Source organism: Mus musculus, chromosome 1 (assembly GCF_000001635.26).
Source record: "Mus musculus strain C57BL/6J chromosome 1, GRCm38.p6 C57BL/6J".
Classification (NCBI taxonomy): Eukaryota; Metazoa; Chordata; class Mammalia; order Rodentia; family Muridae; genus Mus; species Mus musculus.
Window position 1 is genome coordinate 191,756,432 of NC_000067.6, and position 27,890 is coordinate 191,784,321.

The 27,890-nt window shown below is 41.4% G+C and overlaps 1 protein-coding gene and 2 non-coding genes across 10 annotated transcripts in view; 1 reads left to right on the forward strand and 2 right to left on the reverse strand.

The window, feature by feature from the left end:
- The window catches only part of Lpgat1 (lysophosphatidylglycerol acyltransferase 1), a 66,702-nt gene extending 38,878 nt beyond the window's left edge, over positions 1 to 27,824 (forward strand). For 3 of the 8 annotated variants that reach the window (XM_006497156.4, XM_030253583.1, XM_006497157.4), the window contains 4 exons: positions 3,543 to 3,816; positions 7,114 to 7,240; positions 19,892 to 19,998; positions 21,952 to 26,816. In XM_006497156.4, the coding sequence (XP_006497219.1) occupies positions 3,543 to 3,816; positions 7,114 to 7,240; positions 19,892 to 19,998; positions 21,952 to 22,103 (660 nt within the window). In that variant the 3' untranslated portion in view covers positions 22,104 to 26,816. Of the gene's footprint in view, positions 1 to 3,542; positions 3,817 to 7,113; positions 7,241 to 19,891; positions 19,999 to 21,593; positions 21,717 to 21,951 lie in introns of all 8 variants that reach the window. The other 5 variants (XM_006497153.4, NM_172266.3, NM_001134829.1 and 2 more) reach the window with 3 other exon arrangements.
- Positions 5,769 to 5,872, reverse strand: Gm22446. The gene has a single exon (XR_003949188.1). It is a non-coding gene; the product is annotated as a U6 spliceosomal RNA (small nuclear RNA).
- Positions 16,290 to 16,391, reverse strand: Gm26203. The gene has a single exon (XR_003949192.1). It is a non-coding gene; the product is annotated as a U6 spliceosomal RNA (small nuclear RNA).
- Positions 27,825 to 27,890: the final 66 nt, after the last annotated feature.

Consider the following 27,890-nt stretch of genomic DNA (forward strand, 5'->3'; position numbering starts at 1 on the left):
TACCTTGTTATGTGGTAAGAAGATATCTTAGTTACCAGTAGAGAGGCTATTAAAAGTAAACAAATATAGTAATAGTCATAGGAAGTGATGAGGGAATTCATAGAAATACAAATAAGTACATCAGATCCAGAAAATGTTGAGGAGAATATAATGTTTGGTATATGGATCAAATGCCTGGAGATGAGTTGGAAAGGGATGTAAGCTCAAGGAATAGTCTCTCATAGGCAAGAGAATAGTAACTTCTTCCCCAGTCAGCTCTGCATGGCCGCACTCTCACTTCCACTGAGTATCACACACTTCCTCTTTCCACGCGGGGAAATAGCATATGTAAGCATGTCTGTGGATGGCAGGGCCATGGTTACTTGATGTTCATGTATTTAGCAACTTTAATCTTGATTGTATGGTCCTGTGCACAGAAGTTCTTAATGAATACCTGATAGATCAAATGGATCTTGTTCTGAGGACCCACAAATTAAGACTTAGGAAGTAAGTAGAAAGCCCAGAAGCAAGCAACAGAGAGATCAACAGCTAAGGAGGGAGGGTCCAGTGGGAAAGCTAGCCAATCCTCTTAGATGGGGAAGTCTGAGGAAATGACTGGTGTAGGGTAATGTAACCATTGATGTTGATGGTAAGCATCAAGAAGTTACATTCTCAGTGTGCTCTAAAGTGTAAAAATGAAAAAGTATGTACTCAAATCTTTTCATTTAATGGCAGTCAAGGTTTTGAATCCATACAGACTGTTTCAGAGTAACTGAAAATTAATTTCTAAAAGAGCAACACTTTTCCTTCAGAGATTAGGAGTAAAGATTCTATAACATGAGAATGAATGGTCTAGAAAATATGTTAACTTAGTCAAATGTATTGGTGCACACCTGTGTTCCTAGCACTTTAGACAAAAGTGGGAAGTTGGGAATTCAAAGTCATTCTACAGAGCGAATTCAAGGCCAGCCTGGGACATGTGAAACTCTCTCTCAAAAGAAAGAGGACAAGGTGGCTTTTGGGTTTTTTCTTTTGTTTGTTTATTTTTCAATACAGGGTTTCTCTGTATAATAGCCCTGGCTATCCTGGAACTTGCTTTGTAGACCAGGCTAGCCTCACTTAGAGATCTGCTTGCCTCTGCTTCCTAAGTGCTGGGATTAAAGGTATGGGTCATCACACCTTGCTAAATTGTACTTTTTAATCATAATATTAATAAGCTAGTTTTTAAAGTTTTAATTTGTGATACATTTTATCTGAAGACTGGAAGCACACTTACTTTAAAGGAGCTTTGTGACTGGGCTGGCTGGCCTGCATTGACAGGATGGAGGCTTCTCATGCTGGCTGGAGGTTGGGGCCTTCAGCAGCTTTATCTGGCTGACTGTTTTCAGCCTCCATGTCATCCTTTCTCACAACCAAGATCCAGTCCATGCCCTTGTCCCATCTGCTTCCAGGGGTTTCCCTGTATGTAACTGTTCCTCATGCATACAGGTAGCTTGAGCATCGCAGGCTTCTGTTGGCTATTGCAGTATTTCCCCAACTTACCCCAATGGCTTTTTTTTTTCTCATCACAGAAATCAGTAAAACTTGGCTACTGTATAGAAAAGAGTTGGGCTTACTTATGGTATAAGTAAAATTATGGCATTTCCAGCAATTTTGCATTTAAGGCTTAGCCCTGGTAGCTGGAGAGATAGTTCAATTCTTATCCTTAATGCTCTTTAAGAGGACGTGGAATTGGTTCCCTGAACTTAAATCAGACTGCTCAAAACTACTTATGATTCTAGTTGTAGGAGATCCAACACCCTCTGCCTCCCTGAGCATTTGTTGGCAAGTGGTGTACATAGGTGGAACACAGGCTACTGTGTACACATGCACACACACACAGTGGTATACATAAGTGGTACACAGGCTACTGTGTGCACATGCACACACAGTGGTGTACATAAGTGGTACACAGGCTACTGTGTGCACATGCACACACAGTGGTGTACATAGGTGGAGCACAGGCTACTGTGTGCACATGCACACACAGTGGTGTACATAAGTGGAGCACAGGCTACTGTGTGCACATGGACACACACACAGTGGTATACATAAATAGTACACAAGCATCTGTGTGCACATGTACACACACACAGTGGTGTACATAAGTGGAGCACAGGCTACTGTGTGCATATGGACAGACACACAGTGGTGTACATAAGTGGTACACAGGCTACTGTGTGCACATGGACAGACACACAGTGGTGTACATAAGTGGTACACAGGCTACTGTGTGCACATGCACACACAGTGGTGTACATAAGTGGTACACAGGCTACTGTGTGCACATGCACACACAGTGGTGTACATAGGTGGAGCACAGGCTACTGTGTGCACATGCACACACAGTGGTGTACATAAGTGGAGCACAGGCTACTGTGTGCACATGGACACACACACAGTGGTATACATAAATAGTACACAAGCATCTGTGTGCACATGTACACACACACAGTGGTGTACATAAGTGGAGCACAGGCTACTGTGTGCATATGGACAGACACACAGTGGTATACATAAGTGAAGCACAGGCTACTGTGTGCACATGCACACACAGTGGTTTGCATAAATGGTACACAGGCTACTGTGTGCACATGCACACACAGTGGTGTACATAAGTGAAGCACAGGCTACTGTGTGCTCATGCACACACAGTGGTGTACATAAATGGAGCACAGGTTACTGTGTGCACATACCCACACAGTGGTGTACATAAATGGATTACAGGCATACACACGCACTTTTTTAAATTAAAAAACAAAACAGAACTAAACAGAACTCAGCACCATGTCTGAGGTCCTTCCTGTCTGGGCTTCTCTGCTTTTTTGTCACCTACCACTGTCATCTCCATGTCGACCAGGACGCTACTCTTATTTCTTTGTTTTTTTCTTTGTTTGTAAGGCATAGTCTTACTGTGCAGTCCTGGCTTGAAACTCATTAGGTGAACCAGCTAGTCTTGAACTCATAGAGATCCACCTATCTCTGCCTACTGGATGTGTGCTCCCACTCCAGGCCCCAGCATGTCAAGCATCTCCTGCGTGGCCTGTATCATTTTGACTCTTGGAGTACCCTGCCTTTCATCTCTGTGTGGCTTACTCCCTCATGTTATCTAGCAGGTCAACTGTCGCCTCCTGGCTTTGATCACTTGCCTTGCTCACCCTGATCCTTTTCATCCCTCTTATAACTTTCCTCCTAAAACCTATCACCTGTGGAGTTTACCCTCCACGTTCAGCACTTCTCCATGTGGTCTCCTGTTGACTCTCTTGTTTCTGGGGTTGGGACTGTAATTGGTCACACAGTGTGGCCACCAAACTGCTGAGTTGCTTCTCCTCCAGGAAGAAGTTCCTTTGTGTAAGTTTGAACAGCTCCTCCCCTTTACCACTCCACGCAGAAAGAGAAATAGCTTGGGAGAACACTGTTCTATCCTATAACTAATTGCACGACAGGTTTGAAGCAGTTGTTTCTATTTGATCGTGGGATGTTTTACTCTCCAGCTGTCCTTACAATGTGTGTGTGCCTTCCAGGGAAGAGCCTACCGCGACCAACAGCTGCTGGTTCTCAAGAAGCACCTTGAACATAATTACAGGAGCAGAGATCGAAAATGGATCGTTTTGTTTCCGGAAGGGGGCTTCCTCAGGAAGAGGCGAGAAACAAGCCAGGCATTTGCCAAGAAAAATAACTTGCCATTTCTTACACATGTCACTTTGCCAAGGTTTGGGGCAACAAACATTATTTTGAAGGCACTTGTAGCACGGCAGGAAAATGGAAGCCCAGCAGGAGGAGACGCTAGAGGCTTAGGTAGGGTGCTTTAGCATTGCTTGTCCTGTTTGAACTGAAATGTTTTCTAGAGTTCTAAATCTTTTGTTTTGTTTTGGTTTGGTTTGGTTTTTTGTTTGTTTAGTTGGCTTGGGGGTTTGAGAGAGGATCTCTTTATATAGTCGTGGGCTGTCCTGGAACTGTAGAAACCAGGACGGTCCCAAACTCAAACAGCTGTGCCTGCCTCTGCCTTCTGAGTGTTGAGATTTAAGTTTTACACCACCTAGCCTGGCTCAATTCTTTTGAAAAAACTTTTGACAATTAGAATTGACAGTCAGGGAGAAGATGAAGTTATAATCTCTTCAGATTTCCCTTTAAAGTAGTCAATAGTCACAATAATGCATGAGAATAAATATAATCACAATAATTCAATAAAATAATTACAAGTGTGTAGTCAAAGATGACTTTCCTACCCGTCAGTTTTTACTTGGAATGGTTTCTGCCACTAATGATGCAAGTTACTGTAGAAGGTTTTCTTTGCTTTTAATAGACAACAAAGTTAATATAATTTAGCAGTATTTATTAAGACCCTTAAAATATTAATAAATGACTTGGTCATCCTACTACAAATAATTATTAAATGGAAACAATTACATCAGGCACAATGGCTCATGCCAGTACATCTAGTACTGTGAGCCTGAGGAGTGGAGGTGTGTGGGGTGGGGTCGGGTGGGGTGGGGTGGGGGGATTACCTTTGAGTTCAAGGCCAGTCTGGAATATGTAATAAATTCTAGGTCATCCTGGGCTAGCCATCAAAATGAGGCTTTGTGATGAAAATAAATAATCATAATCCGCATATAGGTAGTGAAATTTGTCGCAGGTTTACCTTATAATAAACCAGACAGAGGGAGGATGGGTAAGCAGTTCCCATACATCCATATAACACAGCCACACAAATGATGCATATCTCCATATGGGTTTGGGTTGCCTGGCAAAGTACTCAGCTATGTTGCGCATGTGTGGGGGAGGGACAACATATAGGTCTTTTGGAAATAATATGAGCTCCAGAATAAACCATCAGATAGCAGGAAACAAGTGACAGGAAGATTCCAGCAGCTGGCAGAGATTCTCCCATGAGCTGTAACTTTGTGGCTCGTTTTCCAGAGTTTTAAAATAATGAGCACGAGCACCTACTGTTTTAATAGCCAGCAGCACTCAGTGATGCGGCTCCTAAAGGAACAGGCAAGTCTCAGACGCTGTTTCTGCAGGAGCAGAAGCTCCTCCTTCAACCCACCTCTGCTGCAAAAGCTTTCTGATGAACAGCTCAAGGGGTTCCTGAGGCCTATTCCTTTGATAGCATTTTTAAATTCTTTTAGTATTATTTAAATAAATGTTGAAACGGTTGGCTCTCAGAAACGTTTTCAGATTCTGTATAGAGCAGACATAGAAATAATGCATGTGAAATTGCTCTGCGCTTTTCCTTTCATTTGCTTTTTTCAAGTAGCTATTTGGCAGTCAGCTTTCTTAATCTTTTATCATCTATTAAAAAGGCAAATTGAAAGAGTCTTTTAATAGAAAAGCAAAGTTCAGAATAGCTCCACTTGCTGGAGAGACAGTGTGCAGGTCAGGCAGGCCAGGGCTGCAAGCAGAGGTCTTCCAAACAGGATGAGTCCAACTAAAAAGACAGCTGGGCGTACAGCCCGCCCAGGCCGCGCCCAGTGGTGCTCTAGACCTCAAAGGACAATTGTGATAACAGTTGCCTACTAATGAAGAAAGAGACTTCTTTCAGATAGCCACAAATTCTATTCAGAAGAAAGTTTATTATTTATCCTTAGTTAATATATTTAAATCTTAAGTAGAATACCTGAAAAGTATTCTACTGTTTTCTTCTGTTTCGATATTTTCCATTGTATTCCTTGGTTTTCATATTCACTAGTACTTATCCTCTGTAAACATAAACCCTACCTTTGTAGGTTTTTGTTTTTCATTTTTAAAATAATATGGAACACTTCACGAATTTGCGTGCCATCCTTGTGCAGAGGCCGCGATCTTCTCTGTATTGTTCCAGTTTTAGTATCCGTGCAGCCGAAGCGAGCACTACCTTTGTGCCTCTAGGCACGTACCAAAATGATATTCTACCTTTAGAAGTGTCAGGGTCTTCGGAGTGGTAACTCCTCCTGAACTGAGCTCTGCTGGGCCTTTACACTTCCTGTCATGAGAGTTTCTAAGCATAGAGTTCAGAGAACTTGTACTGCCTGTCCTTGTCCATGAGCCGCCCTCCACACTCTGAAGTTTACGACATTTGCTATAACCTCTCCCTCTACCCTCTCTGTCCAGCACTTCATGGGGTTTGATTGCTTTTGCTTCGATTTGGTTTGGTTTTTAGGCAAAGGCATGTAACCCAATCTCCTTGAACCACTTACCCTCCTGTCTTCTTGCCACAGTCTGCAGGCCTGGGTCACTGTGCTCAGAGGAAAACTGTTCCTTCTTAAAAATTACCCCCAACAGAATGTTGCTCCAAAATCTTTTAAGGAATTTAAAACCTGTTTTAAATTCTAGCAAGAAAAGGTAATATATTATTGATTCCTAATATAATTTAGACTCAGGATGAAAAATTATTCTAGACATTTCATGTGTAGAACAGACAGTTGCGCTTCAACACACTGAAAGCCAGTGTTCTCTGTGAGAATCCCTCTCCACTCTTGCTTGGGTTTGTACTCATTGATGGAAACAAAATCTGCCTGCGAAGGAGCAGACTAAACACAACTTTCCCATCTCTTCTCATAGTGGTGGCTCTTGATCATTCTTTCAGAAGGACAGGGTAGGAAAATTATTTATGTGTAACTCTTGGTAAAATTGAGGAAGTAACCAATAGTAATGTATGTCTAAATTTATTTCATGTCCGGTTTCTCTGAATTTGTTAATGTCTCCTAAGTATTAATATGGTAAATCATGACTTTTGTTTACGTTTATTGGTTTGTTTTTGAAGTCTATGTCTCATTTTTATGATGTATGCTTTACTTTGTGGCTTTCATGGGCTCTTTTGTGTAGGAGTGATAATATATAATAAGACCTTGCTAGTGTATAATTATACTGAAAATTTGAATGAGCTGTGTATAGTAAATAGTCGTGTTCTATTGTTTGTTCTGAAGTAATCTACTCTATAGTAAGATGCTTTCATTTTATGCTAAGAGTACTGTCTTAAGAGAACAGCAGGGGCAGCATCTACCCTTCTTCTCAAAACAAAGGCACATTAGTCTGCTTCAGCTGTGTAAGTGAGCTCTGTACTGCAGGTACAGAAACCTCACCCAACTCAAGGCGCTTTTTCTTTATTTTCAGAATGCAAATCAAGAGGCCTCCAGTGGATAATAGATACAACCATAGCTTATCCCAAAGCTGAACCAATAGACATTCAGACCTGGATCCTGGGGTACAGGAAACCAACAGTCACTCATGTCCATTACAGGTCAGTGTTGTAGAACTCAGTGCATGTCTAACACAACCACCTCAGGATAGTAAGAGTTAATATTTAACTTAACCAGACAGTGGAAATATTGATATGGTTCATGTTTATAGGCAATAAAAGTCATTCTTTTGCTGAATTTTTAATGTAAAAATTAATTTGAAGTAGTTATTTTCACTGATAAAGATTTCTAAAACCAGTGTTGCATGGCACTGTGATTACTCAGTTGCCTCACATTCTTAAGTAAAAGAGTAAGCACCGATGATAAATATGCTCACAGGGGTTGAATAGACATGCTAATAGAAATGAAAAACATTTTTTGTTGTTTTTTTTGTTTTGTTTGTTTTTTGAGACAGAGTTTCTCTGTGTAGCCCTGGCTGTCCTGGAATTCACTCTGTAGACCAGGCTGGCCTCAGAACTCAGAAATCCGCCTGCCTCTGCCTCCCAAGTGAAAAATTCTCAAAATAATTCATTATAATATTTCTAAATGTTTTTCTTGGTAACCCAATTATATTGTACCTATAAAAAATTGTAATTTGATTTTAAAATTGTGTGCATGTGTGTGCATGTGTGTGAGTGTGTGTGAGTGTATATGAGTGAGTGTGAGTGTGTATGAGTGTGTGTGTGTGTGTGTGTGTGTGTGTGTGTGTGTGTGTGTTTCTGCCGTGCTCACTTGGCATGTGGGTACTGGTGAAGGTCAGTGGTTATGAGCTGCCTGATATCAGTGCTGAGAAGAGAACCCAGGTCCTGTAGGAGTAGCAAGAGCTTTTAACCACTGAGCCATCTCTTCAGCCTCTACATTTAAAATTTTTAATCTTGCTATGCTTATGTCTATTGCATAATACCAGCAAAAGCATTTAGTGGATATTTTGTGCTTGCTTCTAAAGATTATTTACTTTTTGAGGGAGCATTTATGTAAATGCATGGAGATGTTTACCTGGCATTAATGATCCGAGTATAATTTGGCCACTTTATAAGCTTTATTATTTAGCTTTGCTCTGCTTGTCAGACCTCAGTGCAAATCAACAGACTTTGAGATTAAGGAGTCAGACTTGAGAAAGAGCACAGTTACCATAAAGGCCCCCAGAACAAGAGGATCTGTTCAGACTCTACACTCACTACCAGCAGGTGCATATTTGCATATGTTTTTATATTGCTGATCTGCATTCTTTAAATACAGATGGGAAATTTTGAAACTTAAATTTTACAACCAAAATGTTACAGTTTTAATGTTTTGACGGGTGAGGAGTAGCTACAAGGTGGATGAGTATATTGTGTGACTTAGGTTAACACATTAGGAAGTTCCTGCGTGAGGCAAAAGTATAAATATTCATTATTCTGATTCCATCTCACTAGAGTTTGCTTTGACTGTTTTGTTGTTCTTTTGTGGGTTTTTTGTTTTGTTTTGTTTTGTAGACGGGGTCTGTCTGTCTACATAGACCTGGCTGTCCTGGAACTCACTATGCAAATAAGGCTGACCTTGAACTCAGTTCTATCATCTCTGCCTCCTGAGTGCTGGGACTAAAGGCTGTGCCACCATGCCTGGCAAGTGCTGTATATTTTATTTAAGGTAGTGAACATTTACTATATACATAGGAAGAGGCTCTGTCAAACAGCCTGACTCCTCTGTCATTGTAGGGCAGTAAGACATTCAAGGATAGAGACAGGCTGATTTTAGTTTAGGTTTTTTCATTCATTTGGTTGTGTTTTTAAATTTTAAGTAGGGGTTGAATATTTCTGATTAGAATAAAAGTTTCAAAATACAACATTCAAAACTGTGTGTGTGTGTGTGTGTGTGTGATATAAACTGATGGGATTAGGTCCCTTTCTCTTTTGTTATATTCTGAAGAGATGACAAGAGAAACCAAACCCAGAAAGAAGGAAAGGTGTTTGGAAGCTATGTCATGTGGCCTCTCCCTCTGAAGTGCTGGGATTAAATATATGTGCCACCACACCTTGCAACATAACTAAATTTTAATTGCAGAGTAAATGTTCACAGGAGTAAAAGCAAAATAACCCCTATACTTAATATAAATAAATATCGGCTTTATTCCAAAATGAGGCAGTGTGTTAGAAAAATGATGAGTCTTTTATTCAGAATTATCTTATATTTTATTTTTTTAGATTTTGAGAAAAACTGAACCTTTAAGCATATTGGCATGAGAGGCACTGAAGGCTGAAACATGGCTGGAGATGGAATACAGAGCCTCAGGCCTGCCAGATTAGTGCTCTCCTCTGATACATCCCTTAGCTGCAGGCATTGCTTTGCATGTCTGATTTGATTAGAGCATTAGATTCTTTGGAGATAGCATTTTATTTGAGAGCTTGACCAAGAATTTAATTTCAGATTTTTTTGTTGTTGTTGTTTTCAGGTTTTTGGTTTTGTTTTGAGGGGGAAATAATTTAGAAAGAAATACTTAGTACTTTAAGATAAATATGCAGGCTGGGTATAGTGGCACATATCTTTAATCCCAGTACTCAGTGAGAAGCAGAGGCAGGTGAATCTATATAGCTAGGGATCTACATTTCCTGTTCCAGACAGTTAGGGCTTCATGGAGAGACCCTGTCTCTAAAATTAAATTAAATTAAATTTTAAAAAGCTATTTAGCAAAAGCATAAGGATGTTAACATTTTGACTTATTTGCTTTAGGTCTTCTTTAGTTAACAAAACTAATAGCCAGTTCAAGCCAAAAGATTCGCAATTCAAAGATGATGGCTTTGGGCACTGGAGAGATGGCTTAGTGGCGAAGAGCACTGATTGCTCTTCTAGAGGACCCTGGTTCAATTCCCAGTACCTGCATGGCAACTTACAACTGTCTAACTCTAGTTCTAGGGGATCCAACACATTCACACAGACACAATAATGCACAGAAAAAATTTAAAAATTAGATTTAAAAAAATCATTTCAAAAAGATGATAGTTTTGATCTTACATACTGAAAGTAAGATTGTAACCTTCTGTGACTCTTAATAGAACTGCCTGACTCAGTAGTTCTAATTCAGGGTATATGTATACATTACATTGGTATAAAGAATATTATTAATATTACATCTATATAGTCATTGATTTTTAATTTTTTCTTTATAAGAAAAATTTCTATTACTTAAAAGCAGAGCATTGTATTTAGTAATTTTATGGCTAAATATAATATGTATATATTTATAATTAATATATTATCTTGGTTTTCCCTTCTTTTTTTTTTTTTTTTTTTTTTTTTTTTGGTTTTTCGAGACAGGGTTTCTCTGTATAGCCCTGGCTGTCCTGGAACTCACTTTGTAGACCAGGCTGGCCTCAAACTCAGATGTCTGCCTGCCTCTGCCTCCCAAGTGCTGGGATTAAAGGTGTGCGCCACCACGCCCAGCTTTCCCTTTTGCTTTTATCTCCCTAAAACAAAACAAAACAAAACAAAGGCCATGCATTCACTCTCATCAATGCCCGAAACAGAACAAAACTCAAAAAGCAAAATTATAGTATGGGGAAGAGTTTCGCTGGACTTGGTAACACACGTGTTCAGTGCAGGGCTCCTGAGAGAGCGAAGGCAAGAGAATCGCATGTTCACTTCCAGCTGTGGAGTGACGTCTGGGCAGGCTGACCTATGTGATGCTGTCTGAAAGTGGCTGGGGGGTGGGGAGGGGAAGAAAGGGAGGGAGGGAGGGAGGGGGAGGGGAAGAGGGGAAGAAAAAAACCTACCACCCACATTGTAGGGCCAAACTGAGATCAATGAAAAGATTACAATGTCCAAATCTGTGTGACTCAGGGAACATTGAGTCTCAGTGCATAAGGGGTGAACTGACGGCTGCTTCGGAGCATTAGTTTGCCGTGTGGAAGTAGACGCACTCACTAGTTCACTGTGTACCTATATGATGGGACACTGAGGGATCTGAAGAAAATGTAGAGGTCTCTGTACAAGCACTATTTGTGCATGTGGTACACATGTACACGCATTCAGGAAGATACTCATACACATACACATAAAATAAACAAATCTAACCAAGGAAGATGGGGTAAAATCAGTGGGCTTCTGGGGACATTAATACAGGGCCATAGCATCCAGTTTGAAGAGCAATTTGTCAGTACTCTCTAAAATCTCTAGGCTCCAGTTGCTTTACTTAAGGTGTCTGATTCTAGAGAAATAGAAGGTATTAATTTTAGATTATTTTATATCTGACACCCAGTTATAGCTACACTAGTATACCAACAGTAATCTCTACCACTAAATTGTGGCTTTCCCTAAAAATGCCCACATGTCCACCTTTCTTCCTGTTATCAGTGGCAGGGCCCACCCTCTAGTTTTGACATAAGAAGTCTCAGAGATGCTGGGGGAAAGTCACTCAATAGTTAAAAGGACTTGCCATTAAAGCTTCAGGACTAGACTCAAGATCCAAACACGGTACATGGGTAAAGGCCAGGCAAAAGCCCATGTATAATTCCAGCATGTAGGAGAGGGAGATGGGATCCCAGAGCAAGCTGGCTGGCCTCATTTACAATGTCATTGCTCTCTGGGTTCTGGTGAAAGGCCCTGCCATACTGAATGATTGGAGAGTGATTGAGGGAGACCATGCACACACGTGTGTGGTGGAAACAGAAGTCTTGAAGTCATCCTTGACTCCTCTCTGTCTTCCACACCTCATGTCAGGGAATCTTTGTTTCTAAATTCCACATGTATGTTGGTCTGGCTATTTCTCTTCACTCTGGCAGTAGCCACCATCACCTCTGGCTTTCTGGATAACTATATGCAATGCTTATTGGCTTATCTGTTTATCCCTGTAGTGGTTTGAATGATGAGTAGGTACCGGCAACCCAAGTGGTGAATTGCTTGAAAGGATTAGGAGGTGTGGCCCTGTTGGCGTGGTGTGGTGCTGTTGGAGGAGGTGTGTCACTGGTGGTGCAGGATGACCATAGTCTCACTCTGCCTGTGTGTGGATCAGAATGTAAAGCTCTCAGCCACTGCTCCAGTGCCTGCCTGTCTGCTCTCCACCATGGCAATGGAATAACTCTATGAAACTGTAAGCAAGACTGAGTTCTTTGTTTTAATAGAGTTGCCTTGGCTACAGTGTCCCTTTCACAGCAATAAAACAGTGACTAAGACGTTCCTCTAGCAAGCATTTCCAATCTGATATCCAGAGTGCTCCTTTTGAAATCTGCATTATATCAACGTGGAGCTGAGATGACACGATGTCCCGTCTGAAGCCTGGATGGAGGTTGTACAGTGTTTGACCAGCTTCCTCCCTCCGGCCCCATCACCCGCTGTGCTTGTGTTGTTATCCCTGTTAGGCCAAGCATGCACAGGTTGCTTCCTCTTCCCCAGAAATCTGCGTGGTCTCCCTTTACTTCCTTCAAGTCTATCTCAAACTTAAAATTGTAGCTGTCCTGCGGCCAAAATGCATAACAGTAGATTTGGAGCAATTCTCTAGTTGTACATCTTATATTTGAGGGTTATAATTATCAAAATTAAGTTTTGAAAACCATACAAAAAGGGAAAAATAATTACCACATTTCATAAATTATAATGCATATTTTTTCATATTAACATCTCTAAAACTGGAAAGCATACAGAAACAATAAAACATTGTTTGTACCAGGAAGTATCACACAGATGGCATTCAGCAGAGACACTTTTACTTCTAATTCAACTACTGAGGTTCTCTTTACAATATGCATATAGCCTTCAATTTAAAACAATCAATTGAAAAAAAAAAACACCCAGAAAAGTAGGAGTTTGGGTTTAATGATTATTTGGGTTTAATGAGTACAGTTGCAGCAAAAGTTTTATTATTATATTCTGATTATTGTAAAAAATTAGTAAGTTTGTGTTTAGTCTAGTCTGTATTTTCATGTTCTAGTATTTTCCTCTGTAATTTAAAAGTGAGCTTTAAATTTATGTAATAGCACTTCCTCCAGTCTCTCCCGTGCTGCAGCTTGGCTTTCTTGTTGCTCCTAAGTATTGCTTGTTTTTCCCCAACTTCCCTCTTCCCCAGTTATTTCTTACATCTTCCTGACTTTTCTTGCCATTGAATCTCTGGGTTCTGCTTTTCCCTAAAAAAAAAAAGAAGGAAGAGGAGGAGGAAAGAGGAAAAGAAGGGAGGAGGAGGAGGAGGAGAGGAAGAACTGAATGTTTTTATCATATAGTTTCCATTTGGAAGATTACACATAAACCCTAATTTCAGATGTTTAGTTAGCTCTGAGGCTGCAGAGCTGGCACTTATAACCAAAGCTTGGTCATCTGGACCACATAGTGGACAAGAACTGATTTCTATAAACTGTCCTCTGATCTCCATATACATATATTCTGGCATAAGTGTGTATATGCAGGTACAGATACAAACAAATAAATGTAACAATTGGTTTTTTTAAGAATAAAAAAGGTAAATAAGTAAACCTAACTAGGGTCTGGTCCTGTTTCTATAGTGAAGTCAAGGATGGGAGGTAGGTTGGTCCTCTAGTTACATGATATGCCAAATTCCTTCAGATGTAAACAATTTAACATGAAAACATGTTATTATTGTAGTGTGTTAAGAGTTCTCCAAGCTGGGTAGTGCTAGCACACACCTTTAATCCCAGTACTCAGGAAGTAGAGGCAGGTGGATCTTAGTTTGAGGCCAGCCTGCTCTACAGAGAGAGTTATAGGACAGCCTGTCTTAAAAGGCAAAAACAAAACAAAACAAACAAAAAAACAAAACCCAAAAGTTCTCTAGAGTAACAGAACTAGTATATTAGTTATGGATGCTTAGTTGGTTATGGATGCTCAGAAGGCCCAGAGTTTTGTAGACTGCAAGCTGGACACCAGGAAAGCCAGTAGAGCAGTTCCAGCCCAAGTCTGAAGGCTTGCCATTCAGGAGCCAGTGTTACAGGCCCTAACCCACGCCTGAAAGCCCTGCACCAGGGGTCCAGTAGTGTCGGGAAGACCTGAGAACCAGCTATGTAGTTCTGAACCTCGTCCAAAGCTTAACCTCAGAAATTTAACCATCGATAGTAAAAAACCACAGTTAGAGCCAGTAAAGCGAATTCACCGTGGTGAGAATATGCAATTCGACATCATACACTTTGCAGAAGATTATAATCTGTGTGATGACTGGGTACCCTCTGGTTTTCTCTCTCAAGGGTACCAGGTATTTTCTATGTGGGGTAGGGGTAAAATTTAGGGTCTCACTGTGTGACCTGACTGGACTTTGCTTTGTAGACAGGGTTGGCCTTGAACTCACAGATATCCACAGATACCTTCCTGAGTGCTGGGAGTAAAGGCACGCATCCCCATGGCAGCATTTTCCACTTTGAAGTCCCTTTAAGGTCTAACAAAGCATCATGACTATTCTTTCTTTAATTTGTATTTTGAGGCATGGTCTCACCATGTAGCCCTTGCTGGGCTGGAACTCACTTGGTAGACCATGTTGGCCTCTAACTTACAGAGACTCACCTGCCACTGCCTCCCTAGCGGTGTAGTTAAAGCTGTGCACCACCGTACCTAGCAGTATTCAATATGTTTGTTGTTAACACATTAACTGTGTTTTCTATTGTGATATTTTCATGCATATACATAATATATTTGATACCATCCCCTTCTGGTATCCTCCCTGAGACTCACTCCCACTGATTTAACTTCCTCTTCCCAGCTAGCCCCCTTCTCCTCTCATATCTTAATTTAAGTGTGTGTGTGGCCTAGTAAGTTTCATTAGGGTTGGTTACAGGAGCCTAGCATAAGGGATTGATTGTTTCAAGAGCACAGGCAGCTCACCAGTGGCTACAGTACTCTCCCTCTCCCATCACCCCTGAGCTGTGGAAATCCTAGAGGAGAGTGGAACCTCATAAGCTTAGTTTAGTTTTATTGAAAATATTATGCCTAAAATATCAAACATCTTAGGGCTTATGTTTTAATTGACTTAGTCGAGCATAGCTCTCATTGATGATAGTTGTCTGCTCTGAGCAAGCATGGATACGGGGCCTGTAATCTCAGCACTTGAGAGATAGAGGCAGAAGGACCAGGAGTTCAAGGCCAGTCTGAGCTACAGAATGAGATCTTGTTTTAAAAAAAACAAACAAGCAAACAGCTATCAGGTGAGATACTGTCTCAAAGCATGAAGATGTGTTTGTTTTATGCATAGGGGTGTTTTGACTGCATATGTGCATATCTGTACCTTTGTGTGCCTGGTGCCGGTCTCTCTCCATAGGCATAGCAGAGGGCATCCGAGAGCTGGAGTTAGAGGTGAGCATGAGCTACCACGTGTTACCCAGGCCTTTGTCAAAATTTAACTTAACCTCAAAAATTGAGGAAAAACTATAAAGTTGGAAGAGCTTGTATCGGGAGCCGGGGTCAGTGGAGGGAAGGTACAGGGAGATTTTTGCTGTCTAACTTGCAATTGCTTTAACTTTTGAACATAACTAAGCTTATGTTACTTAGACAAAACATTTTTAAAGTTCTGAATCTTACTTTTCTAAACAGCACTCAGTTGGTCTCTTTTTCATGTCCTTCGCCATGAGCAAACGTTCAGACCCTCATTTAAACTCAGCTAATGGTTCTTCAAAGTCAAGTACTTCCGTATTTAACTGGCTTGCTTTTCTAATCCCTCTGCTAGATAATTAGCTTCATAAAATCAGGAGGGACTGTTAACATCAGAATCTCTCTCCGTGATTGGCCTCTCTCACATATGGAAGACTACCCACGTATGGGAGTATTGGAATGACTGAACTGAGGCCAAGTCACGAAGTTTGTCGGCTCGTTTCATAGTCAGGATGGCTTAAAAATTCAAATATATTAACTCAGATGTTAGAGTCTATAAGCTAAACATTATTTTATATCTTCTTTAAAGTATAATCTCATGGGGTACCCTTAGATAGGATTTTATGGATTTGGGGAAAATGCTTTTTATTTAAAAGTACATTCTAGGATATAGATAATATGAACTTTCATTGCTTAAAAACTGACAAGCTCGTTTATCATTTGGGTAGCTATCCATTGGAATTATAAAGGTTTATATCTCACAGGTCTAAGTTTATTTTCTCTCTCTCTCTCTCTCTCTCTCTCTCTCTCTCTCTTTCTTTCTTTCTTTCTTTCCTTCTTTCAGTGGAACGCTTCACAAATTTGTGTGTCACCCTTGTACAGGGGCCATGCTAATCTTCTCTGTATCGTTCCGATTTTTTTTTTTAGTATATGTCTGCTGAAGAGAGCACCTAAGTTTATTTTCTTAACTTTCCCAAAAACCTTTCTATTTTGCTACGAGAGAAGAGGTATTAATGCATTTGCTCTCACTATGCTAGAAGATTACTCATTTTAATATTTTAATCCTGTGGTAACCCAACAAGCAGAGTAAAGAACCGGAGTGCCCTTGAGAGGGGTGTTTGCTCTGCCCTCCTAGCCATGTTTTAGTTAAGAGAACATCCAGGTAGCTCTGGGCAGATGGTAGGATAAAGTCTTGGTCCAAACACTGCCCTGCCCTCTGTGCCAGTCCCCATTTAAAATGGCAGATAATCCAGAAATCACAGTGTTCTTTCAAGAATTCATTTGTTAAACCCAGATTTTGCTGTTTAATTCAGTCTTATTTTTAATGTTAACATGAGGACCTTTGATCTTATGGTTCCTGCTAACACATCCTTGAGTTACTATGGCCTAGTTTTTAATTATCACAAATTAAATTAATCTTATATAATGCAGCGCATACTGCAAATGTTAACTGCTGTGATTCACCATCTTTTTTATCTCTTTTCCACAGAACAGAGAGCCAACCCTGTGATGGATTTGTGCTGGGTCTTAAAGGGCAATAGGTAGAATTTGATAGTGAGAGATGGAAAGGGTAGGTGATAGATGTCTTGTGGCATAGTTACTGTGAACAACAAGCAGGGCTGTGCGTTAGAGCACACATACAGCACCATTAAGTAATTGATCTGTAAGAGAACACAAAGGGAAGCTCTAAGAGTGAAGCTGGAAAGTTGGTAAGAAGTTGTACACGCAGGGCTGCCTGGATGTTCTCGTGACTAAACCACGGCCAGGAGGGCAGACCAGTGCTTCCTCTCAGGAGCTGCCTGCTTCTTTACTCTGCTTGTTACCTTACCATGGGATGAAAATGCTAAGTTACTTTCTGTTGCTGTGAAAGCATTCTGGGCAAGAGTACTCAGAGGAAAGGGTTTGTTGTTTTTGTTTTGTTTTTCTCCTCAGCTTTCATTTCCAGGTTATGTTCCATCATTGAGGGAAGTCAGGGCAGGAACCTGAGGCAAGACTGCTTGCTATTCCATACAGCATTACCTCCAACCTGAGAATAAACTCGTAGCAAGAAAGCTGCTCGTTGTCTGGCGTATACTTCCTGGATTCATGCTCAGCTGGCTTCTTTATACATTCCAGGCCTTCCTGCCTGAGGGATGATGCCACCCACAGTGGGCAGCGTCTCCCCACACATCAGTCATCTGTCCAGACAGTCCTTTGCTGACACACCCATAGGCCGGTCTGATCTAGGCAATTCCTCAGTAGAGGTTCCCTCTTCCCAGGTGACTCTTTGTTGTGTCAGGTTGACAGTAAAAGCTAGCCAGCACAAATACCTTAAAAGTTAGCCCAAATATTTATATCTATAAGTAACGAAAAGCCCAGTTCAAACAGTATCTTCTAATAATCAGGGAATTGGCTCACATAACTGGCATCCTTCCAAAACGGCCAGCTCTGTGCCGTGGTTAACCAAGCAGCTCAGGCTTCCTGAGCAATGCTGCTGTCCTCCATGGAGTGTTGCTTTTAGTCTTACAGTGGGTGGCTGAGAAATCCAAGAGCTCGTGCTTCCATGAAAAATAAAGACAAGTGACAAAGTAGACTTAATTTTCCCAAGAAGCTCTCTTACGCTCCCCTTAGGCCATAATATAAGTTGCATTAGCATCTCCTCATCCTGACTGGAGCCTGCTGTACCTGAAAGACCGGTGTCTGAGGGCCATCTCCTGTAGCTTCATAACAGGGTACTAGGGCTGTAATTGGTTAAGTGGTGGCGTGTTTGCAACTTTTGCTTTGGGTAGTGCTTTTTTTTAAATCTAGAGAATCCTAATATTTGGATGCTACTGTGCAGTAGACATAAAATTACTACTAATGCTGCAGAATTATGTATTAAGTATTAAATACTATGTTATCAGAAAGCTAAACCTCAGAAATGTATAACACCCTTCACTTAAAAGTAAAACCTGATTTTTTTTTCAGTTTTAATTTTTAGTTTTAAGACATACCTTCATACAAAGACAAAGTTAATGGCATTTTAAGGCTATTTACACTGGAAGAAAGAAAAGAAACAAATGACCGACTTGCCTGTGTTGACTAAGAATTATAGCACTTTATTCTGCTCGGAATCTGCCACATTCACAGAGCTGTGGTGGGGTTTATATTTGACCTGTGGCTCCCACTCTGCCATTTCTCCTTCAGGGATTCCTGTCAGTGCCGCAGCAAGCCTTGTCTTCACAGCTCTGTAGAGGCTTAACCCCTCTCCATTTGTTAACTGAGAACTCTTCCCAGGTGAAAGAATGGCTGTGAAGAAAAGAGGCGTTCCTGTGCTCTTGGAGGCCAGCACCTGCCTTTAGTCACTCCCTATGCCAGCTACTAATTGTTCTTCATGTTTTATCCAGAATTTATCGTTGGAAACCACACGGCCATGATAAAGAAAAACCATGACGGTCAGCTCCGCCCAGGGCCGACTCCTGACCTTACATGCACTTCCCTCTGAAGGACCTGCTGGTCACCTCCCTGGCCTTCACTTTTACTTCATAGACCACGGTGATGGCAGGACACACACCAGAATCACATCATATCATTCAATTATGATTAGCCTTATAATTGCAAATATTTTTGTTAAGATTAATGTTCAAATGAAAGTACGAGATTGCTGAACACTGAAAGGACTTGTGCATGGACTCCCAAGAACTGGGCTAGGCTTGCTGGGAAGCAGGGCTGACCACGGTCCACACTAAATGCTAGTCTTCTGGTTTTGTTTCTGTTTTGTTGTTTATCTGTTTATAAAGAGTCTTATCCTGCAGTCTACACTGGTCTGAACCTCACTGTGTAACCCAGGCTGCCCTTGAACTAGAACTAAGCCTCCTGCCTCTGTTTCTGGAGGGCTGGGATTGCAGGCATGATCCATCACAGTCAGCTAAGAGCCTTCCAATTACGGATTTCTACTTTAAAAATCTCCTTGTTTGGGCTGAAGCCACAGCTCAGGAGTAGAGTGATGACCTTAGCACACTCAGCCTTGGGTTTGATCCCCAGTATAACAGAAACAAGGCAGGACCTGGAGAGCCACTTCAGTGAAGAACACTTGTGTTTGCAGAGGGCCTGGGTCTGATACCCAGCACTCACAGCATGGTTCACTGCAGCTTCCAGCTGTCCATAGTTACAGTGCCAGGGAGCCGCTGCACTCTTCTGATCTCTACAGGCACACACACGGTACACAGACAGTTGATCAAAACTCTCATACATATAAAACAAAATAAATAAGCCAGTATTCTGATACACTTAGTAAAGCCATTGGTTTGGGCAGACTTTTGTTTTCACTTTCTCATAAAGCAGCATGGCTAAGGGACATTTTTTGCCTAGCACTTAAATCACTTTGTGTATGTGATCCATTAGTAAAGCTAAGTTAGGGTTTTGAGTAGTTTTCCCTTCTGAATTAAAGCAGTTCTTTCTATGTTTTTGAATCTTCACAGGATTTTCCCAATTGGAGATGTGCCCTTGGAGACCGAGGACCTCACCAGCTGGCTCTATCAGCGCTTTATTGAGAAGGAGGACCTCCTGTCCCATTTTTATAAGACAGGTACACAGCCCTTCCCCTGTACACTCTCAAGTTATCAGAGATTCTGAGCACATGCTGCAGACGAGATAAACATCTTCTAGTTATTCTCTTATTTTTTAATTATGTGTGGTGTGGGGGTGTGTCTGCCTATGGGTACGTGCTCATAAGTACAGGGCCAGAGGAAGCCAGAGGCTTCTGAACCCCTGGAGCTGGAGATAGAGATGGTTGTGATGGAGATAGAGATGGCCCAGCCTCATATGGGTGCTAGGAACAGAACTCAAAACCTTTGAGGAATAGCAGGTCCTCTTTAACCCTGAACTACCTCTCCAGCTCCCTGCTCAGTTATTTATATCAGAAATCAAAGCCATTCTGTAGTTAAGAATGTCAACTTAGAATTTATAGAAAGAAAAATTGGTGTTGTTGCATTCCGGTTCTTACACCGTTGCTCATCCTGTGTGACAGACATGACACAGTGACAGACAGAGGTGAGGTTGTTGGATAACAAATGACAGTCGGGCTTGGCGTCGTGCTCGCTGCTTGGTGGTCACTGGAGGTGACTTAAGCTGCATCTTTACCTGCTTTCCCCTCCCTTGCAAGGAGAGATTTATTCTGTGATGGGCTTGGTTCAGTCACATGGCCCCATTGCTGTGGTGGCAGCAGATGCCCTTCTCTCAACAGAAAGCAGAAGAGTCAAGGTTACTTTTGTTTACAAAAAGGGCACAGTTTACAGTTTTCATACAAAGCTGTTTCTCCTAGGGAGGGAAAGGAAATCTATCCTTGCCCTTTATATTCCAGTATTCTATATACTCCTTCACTACAGAGTCCTGATATCACAGGCCTGGAAGATTAAAACAGGAGTATCCCAAATTCAAAGCCTTCCTTGGTAAATTCCTGAAACCTTGTCTCAGAATAAAAATTACAACTCAGGCTGGAAGTGTGGCTCAGTGGGAGAGTACTTGCCTGGTATGTGTGAAGCTCTAGCTTGAGTCCCAACACCAAAACACAAAACAAAAAATATAAAACCACATGAAGGAAAAAGAAAAGAAGTTAGAGAGATGAAAATTGTTTCACTAGTTGCTTTCACTAGTTGCTGGGCTTTAGGCGAATTTTTTTTTTAGTGCCCAAACACTGGAGAAGGTGCTTAAAGTAGCTGTGGAGGGTGGAGGTAATGCCAAAGGCTTAGCAGGCGACGTGGGTGATCAAAGAGTGGCAGGTCATAGGTCTCTGGCCTTGTGAGATTTACCCTAAACTCCAGCAATAGTGGTGAGCGGCTTGAGAAAGGCCACCTGTGCACCAGACCTTGGGACTGGGGAGCGCCCCTATGAATGCTTGTGAGCAGCAAATCCCTTTATAGCCAGCTTGCCTGGGGATTATCAGCAAGGACAAAGACGGAATGCTGAAAGTATCGTAGATGATCTTAGTAGACTGTACCAAAGCCGTGTAGCTTTTCTTTCCAGAAAATGTAGACTTGTTCACTCTGTGCCGTCTTTTTTATTGTAAAGACATATTTTGTAAAGCTTGTTGTATTTTGCGAATGTTAGTGTTAACTAGTGTTAACTACTTTTATGGCAAAAAAACAAATGCTATTCAGAAATTACTTAATGTCAATTTCACAGATCCTATGTCTGACCACGGTGGAAATGTGAAGCAAAGTATTGGACATGGAGAGTCAGCAAACGTACAGAAAGAAAGTAGATAGGACCACTGAAGATAGGAAGACAGGGAGCCGAGGCTCGAAGGTGGGCCTTGCTTCTGATCTGGGATGGATGCTAATGGCAGTCATTCACCCAGTGGGCAGAAGAGTGTTTGGCAGAGGTCGGGTTGCTGCGCAGGAAAAGTGTGTGTTAGAGGAAATCCCTGCAAAGTAGGGCAGTTCACAGGAAATCCTAAATAGGTGAGCCAAGTCAGCTTGTATTCAGGAGACTGGCCTGGTACTGCGGGGAAGCGTATCACTCTTTCTGTCTTGTCTTCCAGGAGCCTTTCCTCCTCCCCAGGGCCAGAAGGAAGCTGTGTGCAGAGAGATGACCCTCAGCAACATGTGGATATTCCTCATCCAGTCCTTTGCGTTTTTGTCAGGCTATCTGTGGTACCACATCATTCAGTATTTTTACCATTGTCTATTTTAGGAATTGACTTGGACTTGCTACATAGGAGTTCAGACTTCTTCATACATGTGCATTATTTTACATGTGCAAATCAAAATATATAAAAAGAAAAGGAAATTCAATGGATGGATTAATGTTTATCCCCCTTTGGGATATTTTAAAACTCTACTACAATGAGGATCAGTAATACAATGATGTGCTAATATATTTTAAGAACTTTTTTGTGTTTTAAAGAGATACACTCTACCATACATTTACGCAAGCATCACACTGGGAGAAGAGGAAATGATAAAATCCTAGAAGACTCGGAAAGAAACTCTCGCCACCAGATGCACTTAGTCAGCCCCTGTGACCTGCTTGTGACCTTTAGTTCAGGTTCAGAAGCTATGCTCCTCTTTCCTAGGACAGAGCGCCACAACATTAATGTGTCTACCCTTCATGCTGAGGTACTGGTAGCCTGGAGAGCTGGTGGGCACATCCTGAGGAGTGGCCTCACCATCTAGCAACCCTGGCTAAGGTGCAGCGTTGGCATTCTCTGTGGGGAGCAGTGTCCACTGTCCACATGACATCACTGTGTCCCTTGAAAGGCTAGCTCAGCCCAGTACCATGTTTACATGTGCTAGTGCTTTCCCTCAGCAGAGGAGAGCACCCACTTTCTCTTTTGTATAGAAAGCATATCATAGAAGGATAATTGTATTTTACAAGATGCACTTTTATCAGATGCAAATATAGCAAAGGATAGTAACCTAGCCTGAAGCAAAGGGAAGCCTCATCCGTGAGCAGGCTCCCAGGAGGCTTTCCTGTCTGTGCTTGCCCATGATGCTCTAGTACCACCTCCATCGGCCACCTCCCTGAACCCACTCCCGTTCTGGTAGCTGGATCCCCTCCCTCTGATTTTGATATCATAGTACCAAGTGTATTTGGGGGCGGTTAAAGCAAATTAACATAAAACATTTAAATGACCAGTTTCAGGGAACTAGAGTAGCTTATTAGGAAATAAGAGGTAGAACCAGATGTTGGCTTGCAATATTGACAAGGCTTCTTGTGGGCCCTGGGGTCTGTATGTTCTGTCATTATGTCAAGCAGCTGCCTCTCTCAGGGTGGCAGGACCTGGAGACAGCAGCTCAAAAACACTTCCCAGTCTCTTCCAGTCGTCTTCTAAGAGGGCAAAGCCAAGCAAGTTTCTGTTCATCGTAGAAACCTTTTGAAAGATTTGTCCTTTTGTTCATGTGATTTACCTCACAGGAGAACCAGACTTTACAAAAATCAGTGTTGAGACAGAGGATGGGTTTGGTTTAGGACAGTGAAACTCCTAAGCTTGAAAAACAGTAAGTCAGCAGTAGTTTTCTGTGGCATGAACGAACACTAGATTCCCCTATTGTTACTAACAACACAAATAACAATTCTGAGAAATAGGTTGTAAAACAAAAATAAAGACTAATGTTTTCTGTTTTCAAATAAACCAAAAAGAGAAAAAGGAAAGATGTGAATTTTCCCCAGTTGTACAGGAACAGTTGACCAACACCAAATAAAAGCCCATAGTAGCTTCATCTTTAGCAAACCCCAAGCACGTACAGAAGAGAGAGACGTTACCTGAAATACCTCACTGGTACCACACCACTGCTGGTAAACTGAAGAAGGCATTTGATTTGTTAGCAGTTGTTATAAAAACCTAAGCACTTTACTCTGGTTAGCAGGGACAGTGAATAAGGGAAAGCAGTCTCAATCCAGAAACGAGGGGAAGCCAGAGAGAAGCTACGCAGTGCCTCTGTTGAGGCCCAGGAAAAACTGTTCAGTTTCAGGATGAATTGAATTGAGACATTAGTTGATTGTCTGGGGGAGAAGTTGCTCATTGTCAAGTATAGCATGTAGTCCTAGCTAGCAGACCCATTTCCTCATTGCAAAGCAAGCCACAGGCTACAGTGGCCAGTTCCTATAAGGATGTATATATCCATATATGTGCGTACACAGAAATGTGACTGGCCCACTTTTACCACTGCTGTGCTCCAGAGGAACATGACAGTTAAGTATATGTACATGCTGAGTTCACTCTTCTAAGATGTGTTACTTTCAAATGCAGTTTTGTTTCCACAGTCTCTAGAGTGACAATAACTGTAGACTTGTGAACTGACTTCTGATAGTAGAGATGAGCTATAAATAGATGTGCTTGGTCTGTCTATCCCACACCTCTCCAGTTCAACATGTCTTCTGTGTACAAACAATCAGACATGTTTGTTGAGAGTATTGGCAGTGCTTCCTTGTCATAGCTGGAGTCCACCTGCTTATACTAGGGAACTGGAAGAGAGAATAAATAGGTGTTCTTTATGGCCATCTCAGGAAGCCACACAATGCCATTGTAGAGAGCTGGATAGAACTCCCCATTTGTATTTAGTGTGGAAAGTGGGATGCAAGGAAGTTATTGATTGTATTAAGTCGGGGGGCAGGGGGAGGTAAGCAAAGCCATGCCAGTTTACACCGGCGTCCTTTAGGACTGCAGCTCTTTTTGCCCTCAGCTGCATTGCCTGGCTTCCTACCACACACAGGCTGGGCGACAGGTGGGACCAAGCGACAGCTCACCTCACTTCAGAAAGGGCTGTGTGCGATGACAGAGAAGCCTGTGAGCAGAGGAGGCAGGAACAGCAAGAACGCCTGTGAGCAGAGGAAGCAGGAACAGCAAGAACGGAATGAAACTTGAACAGATAAACAAGTTAGACGGGAATTTAATAGGAAGGTTGAAATTAATAGCTGTGGGTTCAGATCTGTCATGTGATTAGTTCTTAATTTCCTACAGTAAGAAACTAGGGAATACTGAAGTCATCAATTACAGGGTAGTTAATCCAGTATTAAGTCATAGGAAGCCAAAAATTCAGTTTTCTGAAGGAATTTCTGATTTTTTAATTCTCATTGAACTTTTCCTTCTGAGGATGCTTACTACTTTAAACGTTGGCTTTAGTTCTTTCCCTGACTAATTTCTGTCTGTGCATTATGCCTGTGTTAATGGGTAGTTAAGTAACAAGAAGTCAAGACTACAAGCAAGAGGAGAAACACCAAAGCCAGCGGGCTTAACCTGAGGACTGCAAAAGACAAAAGTTGGTGCAGCTGTAATTGTCCCAGAGGTAGAGTCCTAAGTCAGCCATTGTGGCCCTCGGGTGCAGCTGTCACGTTGCTGAGGATGCTCTCTCACTCACGCCTTGTGGATTCCTTCTCATTAATTTGTCTTAGTGATGTATTTTGACAATCGGTACCTTAAAGACTTGCTCAACTAGTTGTTCCTAGTTATAATCACAGAGAATAGTCTTTGATCATAGGTTGTCTTCTGTATCTTGAGTATGTTTTAAAAGAAAATGTTTGTTTGCATTACCGAATAGGAAGGGTTAACTGATCTTTTCTGTGGTTTTTTGTCCTTTTCTTTGAAGTCACTACACAACAATGAACACAGGATATCACTCAAAAGTTGCCATTACAAAAAGTGTATTCGGCTCTGGTTCAAAAGGATGAATGGTAATGGCCTTTGATGGGAATTTTGCCCTCCAAGTGCTCTGGGCCTTATAGCTATCAGCAGGCAAGAGAGAGGCAGATGAGACTGTGTAGCAGGTGTGCTAGTTCCCGGCATGAGGGTAGAGACTAATGTGTTTGGGACCAAAAGCACCTAAGTTGGGAATTTCTGGATCACATAAGAGCCTGGGGTGCTCTGAAGCAGCCACTGGCTGGTGCTGGTTGATGTCATGTTGCACCAGCTCTCAGTAATCTCAAAGTGGGCTCTGAGACTACTCTGCAAGTTCCCAGCTGTTGGGGGAGAAGGGCTATGGTCAAATGAAAGATGCACTGTGGAGTTTTCTGCAGAAATTCCATCTGAGAATTTTTACATTTAATATTTTTTTTTAAACAATCTAAAGAGCAAAAAAAAATGTACGTGTATTCTAGTTGCAAAGTATGCAAATGCTTCAGATGGCTTTGTTTTTATTGTGTAAAACTGTTGAACACAACTGTGGTGCACAAATTCTTTCCATGTAAGGAGTCTATGCATTTTACAGGAACATATCTTATGATTGGGTAATGAGACAGTTATACATTCAACTGCCATTATTTTTATTAAGTGCTTTCACTTTCTTTACAGTTATTACAAAGTTATATTTATTTTCTACAGATGGGTTTCTGTTTTCATGATGCTGTAATGTTTACTTCAGCTTGTTGAGCTTTCTTTGTGATCTGCATGTCACAATGTGTGCTCTAAGGTGACTGTCAATGCTGTGACAACTGTAACTTGCTTTGTAAAGGGCTGGTCACCTGTGGATCTGGTTTATGAATGCATCGGGATGATTTTACCAGATCACCTTTTCAGAAATTTAGATGTTGTAAACACCAAAAGAAGCATTTTCTCAGCAAAAATTAATAGCTGGTTCTATTTTTTTTAAATGTAGAGAAAATAAAGTTGATTTCCTTTTTTCCAAAAACAATGCTTTTAATTCTTACTAATGGGGGTGGGTGTCTGCTGGGCGGAGCCCCTCAGCACTCACTGCTGTGGCACGTGCCCAGAGCTCGGCATTCATGACCGGTGAGGAAAACCACCCGGTTCCTTCTTTGCTTACAAAGGCTTGCTCCTTCCTCCAGTCTTCTCATTTGGTATGAGCTCTTGGGAAAATTTATGTAAATGTACATCCATGTATAATATATTTTGCTGATAACATATTTAATGCAATTAGCAAATAATAAAATATAAGTAATTGATCCTTACAATATAATTATCATTGCTGAACCCTCGGAGCCAACCTGTGACAATATCAACCATGATTGCTAGCATTATGCCCTGATAAACTAACCATCTCCAGATAAACTCATTTAGTCTAGTGTATGATTTATAGTAAACGCTTACCCTTGTACAGAATCTCCTTTTAGTCTCAGCATTAATTGGAAGTTTAGATAATTTATTTTTAATCCTATTAAACCCTAGAATTAAATGATCAGCTCTTAGAGACAAGCTGGAGCTACCGTCATCACCACAGTCCTGGTCTTTGTGTTTTGATTTGTTTTAATTACTAGTGTTGAATAAAATTCTCAGAATTGATTTGCTCACTGGTCCAAGAAAACTCCTATCATTGGCCTTTGCGGGTTTTAAAATGGAAAAGGACTGAGAGCACATTGAGCGAGGGAGCGCTCTATCCTGGAAAGTCTAAGGAGATCAGGGGCACAGGGCCGGTACGCTGCGTTCTCAGAGCTGAGTAAATGTGTACACCTATACTGAGATTTTTTTTTTTCTTAACATTAAAAACATTGATGGTTTAGTCATTTGTTTGTAGAATGTTTGACCCATTTTGAAAACTTTTAATGTGTTAAAATGTCTTGCACAATCCTACCAAATAAGTTGAATAGTTACAGTTGAGTCTACCTCTTCTTTTCTTGGCTGGATTTAGGCTGCTGGTTGGGTGAGGCTGCGGCTTTATTTCCCCTCTACAGTACTTTATGTGGGAGACAGATCTAGGGCCTGGAAGCAGACTTGAAGCGTTTTGAGATCTGTTGCTGACCAGCCCTCTTCCCCGAGAGTCTGGGGAAAGCCATTGTTTTTAATGCCCACTTAATATGAAAATGTTTGTTTTAAAAAATGTTTCTTGCTGGTGAAAAATGTATTTTTAAAACGAAAAACCAAATCCTCTTTTGGTCTGAGAAGTCAGCTGTATGAGCAGGTGTGACCGTATCATAACATGCTGATGTCATAGAAATCAATAAATTTTTACCTCTCAGGAATTGGGTGGCCTTGTTCTTAACTCTTAAAGGCTGGAAAAACAGACTAGAGGTGTCTGCATGCAGTTT